The sequence below is a fragment of the Nelusetta ayraudi genome, unplaced genomic scaffold (assembly GCF_046127955.1).
Source record: "Nelusetta ayraudi isolate G7.1 ecotype Tasmania unplaced genomic scaffold, CSIRO-AGI_Nayr_v1 ptg000004l, whole genome shotgun sequence".
In the NCBI taxonomy this organism is placed as follows: domain Eukaryota; kingdom Metazoa; phylum Chordata; class Actinopteri; order Tetraodontiformes; family Monacanthidae; genus Nelusetta; species Nelusetta ayraudi.
Genome location: NW_027466054.1, coordinates 16769936 through 16773944, shown reverse-complemented (window position 1 = coordinate 16773944; position 4009 = coordinate 16769936). Strand labels below are relative to the sequence as shown.

General features: G+C 53.0%; 1 protein-coding gene across 1 annotated transcript; it reads left to right on the top strand.

Annotated features, from left to right (window-relative positions):
• The first annotated feature begins 399 nt into the window (after nucleotides 1-399).
• LOC142896856 (keratin, type I cytoskeletal 19-like) lies at nucleotides 400-3513 on the top strand. The gene is made up of 8 exons (XM_076038814.1): nucleotides 400-934; nucleotides 1227-1309; nucleotides 1415-1571; nucleotides 1663-1824; nucleotides 1993-2118; nucleotides 2646-2866; nucleotides 2987-3000; nucleotides 3118-3513. The coding sequence occupies exons 1-8, from the start codon at nucleotides 509-511 to the stop codon at nucleotides 3165-3167; spliced, it is 1239 nt and encodes a 412-aa protein (XP_075894929.1). The 5' UTR covers nucleotides 400-508; the 3' UTR covers nucleotides 3168-3513.
• The last annotated feature ends 496 nt before the right edge of the window (nucleotides 3514-4009 follow it).

Here is a 4009-nt window from a genome sequence, read left to right as displayed (position 1 = left end):
CATTCAATAACAGCAAACAGCTGCAGACGAATGATGTTATTTGTCGAGTGCTTAGGATAATGTTGACTCATGGCGGAACATTTTGACATCGGGGCCCCTCTTTGTTTGCACGCTGATACCGTGAGACGGAAGAAACCGTTCAGAGTCCTGGAGGGTTGTTGCTTTTTTTGTTTTTTATTTTAACAGTAATTACTTTCACACTAAACACGCACGCTCACACTGACCACAGGCGGCGTCCAAAAACCCCACATTCGCTAAGCGTTCCCTCACGCGACTGGAAAGGAGCCGAACTTCGGCCCTGGATGTTTGAACAGTGGACTCGGCTCCTCCCACCCTCACACCCACCCCTCAGACAGTCCCGCCCCAGGTCCAGGACTATATGAGGGGCTGGCTCGCTCTGTCCCAACCCTGCAAAAGTCCTGCTACAGTCTACAGCTGTACAGCGCTCCTCTAGTCTCTCTACTTCTTCTTCTCTCCTTCCAAGACGTTGGAAAACCCGTCCGGCACCATGTATCACCAGACCTCCAGGACCAGCTACAGGACCAGCTCCGTCCCCCAGAAGGCCTACAGCGTGGCCGGGGTGGGCCTGAGGAGCACCCCTCGCATCTCCTCCACCTCCGTGCGCAGCGTCTCCTCCGGGTACGGCGGCGGCATGGGCATGGGCATGGGCATGGGCATGGGCATGGGCATGGGCGGCGGCAGCGCTAGCTTCGACCTGTCCGGCGCCCTGGATCAGAACATCCACCGGAACGAGAAGGCCACCATGCAGAACCTGAACGACCGACTGGCCTCCTACTTGGAGAAGGTGCGCTCCTTGGAGGCGGCCAACGCCAAGCTGGAGATCCAGATCCGGGAGTACTACGAGAAGAAGGGCCCGGCAGCCGAGAAGGACTACAGCAACTACTGGGCCATCATCAACGACCTGAAGGACAAGGTAGAGTGGTCCACCAGCCCTGGTTCATGCGTGTGCTGCTGTTAATTAATGCCAACACAGAGTCTGGTATGCTTTAAATCCTTGGTCTTAGCACAAAAAAAAGGTTGTGGAGGAAACTAGGTTCTAAATCAGCTGAGATCCTGCTGGAACCATGCAAACCAATCGGTAAATGTGCAATGCAAATAAAAATGATTCTGTGTTGGATCAGGAACTCACATGGGGAAAAAAATCCAATGCAGGAGTTTATTTTGCATTCCGAGTCACTCTGCCATGTTTTGTTCTCTGTGTGCAGATCGCCGCCGCCACCATCGGCAACGCCAACATCCTCCTCCAGATCGACAACTCCAAGCTGGCCGCCGACGACTTCAAGAACAAGTGAGCGTCCCCGCTCCTCCTCACAGCAGAGTCTCTGCGCCCTCACGTCACGTCTCATTTTCTTTATCCCCCCCCAAACAATTTTTTTTTTTTTTTTTTTTTAAGGTTCGAGCATGAGCTGATGATGCGCCAGTCGGTGGAGGCTGACATCGCCAACCTGCGCCGCCTGCTGGACCAGACCACCCTCACCAAGGCCGACCTGGAGATGCAGATCGAAGGGCTGCAGGATGAGCTGGCGTACCTCAAGAAGAACCACACCGAGGTGACCTGTTCACGACTTTGTCAGTGCAAAAAGAAAAACCCAAAACATACTCCATAAAGCTGAACTCTCTCTTTCTTCCCCTGCTGTGCAGGAGCTGGCGGCGCTGCGCTCGCAGCTCACTGGCACCGTCAACGTGGAGGTGGACGCCGCGCCCCAGCAGGACCTCAACAGAGTGCTGGAGGAGATCCGCGCCCAGTACGAATCCATCACAGACAAGCACCGCCGCGATCAGGAGGCCTGGTTCAATGACAAGGTGAAAAAAAAAATCATAATGTTTTGCCATCAACAGAGCAGGCGCACAATCCCCCACCCACACTGCTAACGAGCGGGTTTGCAACCCCAGGACACACACTGCACACTGTAATTACCCGCAGAGACTCCCTCTCTCCTAACAAGTGTGCGTCTGTGTATCCCCCTCCAGTCGGTGGCCCTGACCAAAGAGGTGGCCATCAGCACAGAGACCATCCAGACGTCCAAGACAGAGATCAGCGACCTGCGGCGCACTCTGCAGGGCCTGGAGATCGAGCTGCAGTCGCAGCTCAGCATGGTGAGAATGAAGAAACCTCCCAAAAAAGCAAGATAAAACAAACATCTGCTCTCATCTTGGCCGATGTCTTTTGCCTTATATGAGCAAAAAGTCCTTCAAGGCTTTGGGGGGGATGAGGGGAGGGAGGGGTGAGCGCAGGGAGGAGGGCTGAGAAACGAGGCGCTCGGTGAGAAGAGTGATGGGGGGGTGAAAGATAAGAATGAGGGAGGGAAGACGGGGCATTTCACAGGCATCTGCTCAAAAGCTGGAAGACACTCAAAAGCTTTGGCACTCCCTCCCACCCCCCACCTCCCACCAAACCTGAGGAATGTTGAGCTGCGTGACCCAAAAGTTGCCCTGATCTCGGGCCGAGTCAGTCCAGCTGGTGTGAATCAGCGGCCGACGCCCTGCTGCAAGAACACGACGCTGCTGCCAGTTCAAGCTAGCACCGCCGTGTTCCTGCAGCTCCACATAAGTTTCGAGGCCAACGACTCCGTCGCAGCAAGTTCGTCTGACCGGTGGTTCCTCTCTCCTCTCTCTCCCGACAGAAAGGGGCGCTGGAGAACACGCTAGCCGAGACGGAGGCCCGCTACAGCGCCATGCTTGCCGGCTTCCAGAGCTCCATCAACATGCTGGAGACCGAACTGGCCAACGTGCGTGCCAGCATTGAGCAGCAGGGGCAGGAGTACAGGATGCTGCTGGACATCAAGACCAGGCTGGAGCAGGAGATCGCCACCTACAGGAGGCTGCTGGAAACGGAGGAGTCCAGGTCGGTAGTCCCGATGATTTATGCAATAAGTTTGAGTTTGGAAGTCAAGTCGGCAGTGAATTAAATGGTTGCATTTTCTTCTCTCTCTGTTTTTTCCCCCCCCTGCCTCCCTCATTCCAGGCCTATTGTCACAGGTACGTCCGCTCAGCTTTAACGAGATGTTGTGTAAAGACAGTAGCTGAGTCTAATAAAAGATAAGAGAGACCCTCAGCACTGCAATCACAATGTTTCTTCCTGCTTGTCTTTAACAGGAGGCAGCAAGACCACAGTCACAACCACCACTGTGCGCTCTTCCAGCTAGAGAGCCCAGCAGCAGCTGGCAGGACAAGCTGTTCTCAGACACGCACACGCACACATGCACGCACGCACGCACACGTATACTGTTTGACCAAAAAAAAAAAAAAGCTGTTACATGAGACGAGTGAAACTGTAAAGAAAAGGAAGGAAAGTGAAAATGAGACGGCGTGGAGGGAAGGAGAGCGGCCTGCGCTGCCGCTTCGAAACGAAACGTCTGCTTTTGGAAGAAAAGCCTGAGAGAGAGTGAAAGGTGTGTGTGTGTGTGTGTGTGTGTGTGTGTGTGTGTGTGAGTGAGTGTGTTTGGAAAATAAATAAAAACTGCCGGTGAATAAAAGTTCTGTGGTCCTGTGGCTTTACTGTAAGCATATTTTTTTCTTTTTTTTTCGCTCCCTCCTCTCTATAACATGAGCCTGTGTTTTTGCGCAGTCTTCATGGCAACTGCATGACGTTACGGCTGATGGGACGTGGGGTCGAGGAAATCTGCGTTACGTAACAGGATATGGCAAACAATGGGCGAGCGGCCCCTGAGTGGAAAGCATTAGTATTTGGTGGAAGAAGGGGAGGGGAAAAAAACAGAAAAAAAGAAAAAGTCCAGTGGGAAATGAAAAAGCTGTGTTTGACTAAAGGTTTTCAGAGCTCAAACCAAACAAGAAAAAGTGGGAGAAAAGTGAAAGCTACGTCATCTCATGACGCTCGGAGGAGCTTTTTCCTGGAGGACGGCTTTTTTTTTCCCTCCTGCAAACAAGACACACCCGAACGGTTGACTAATCTTTGCCTTGTGGGCTTTTGATGCAGCGTAACGACAAAGTGTGTGCAACTGCTGTCACCTAGTAACGAGAGCACACA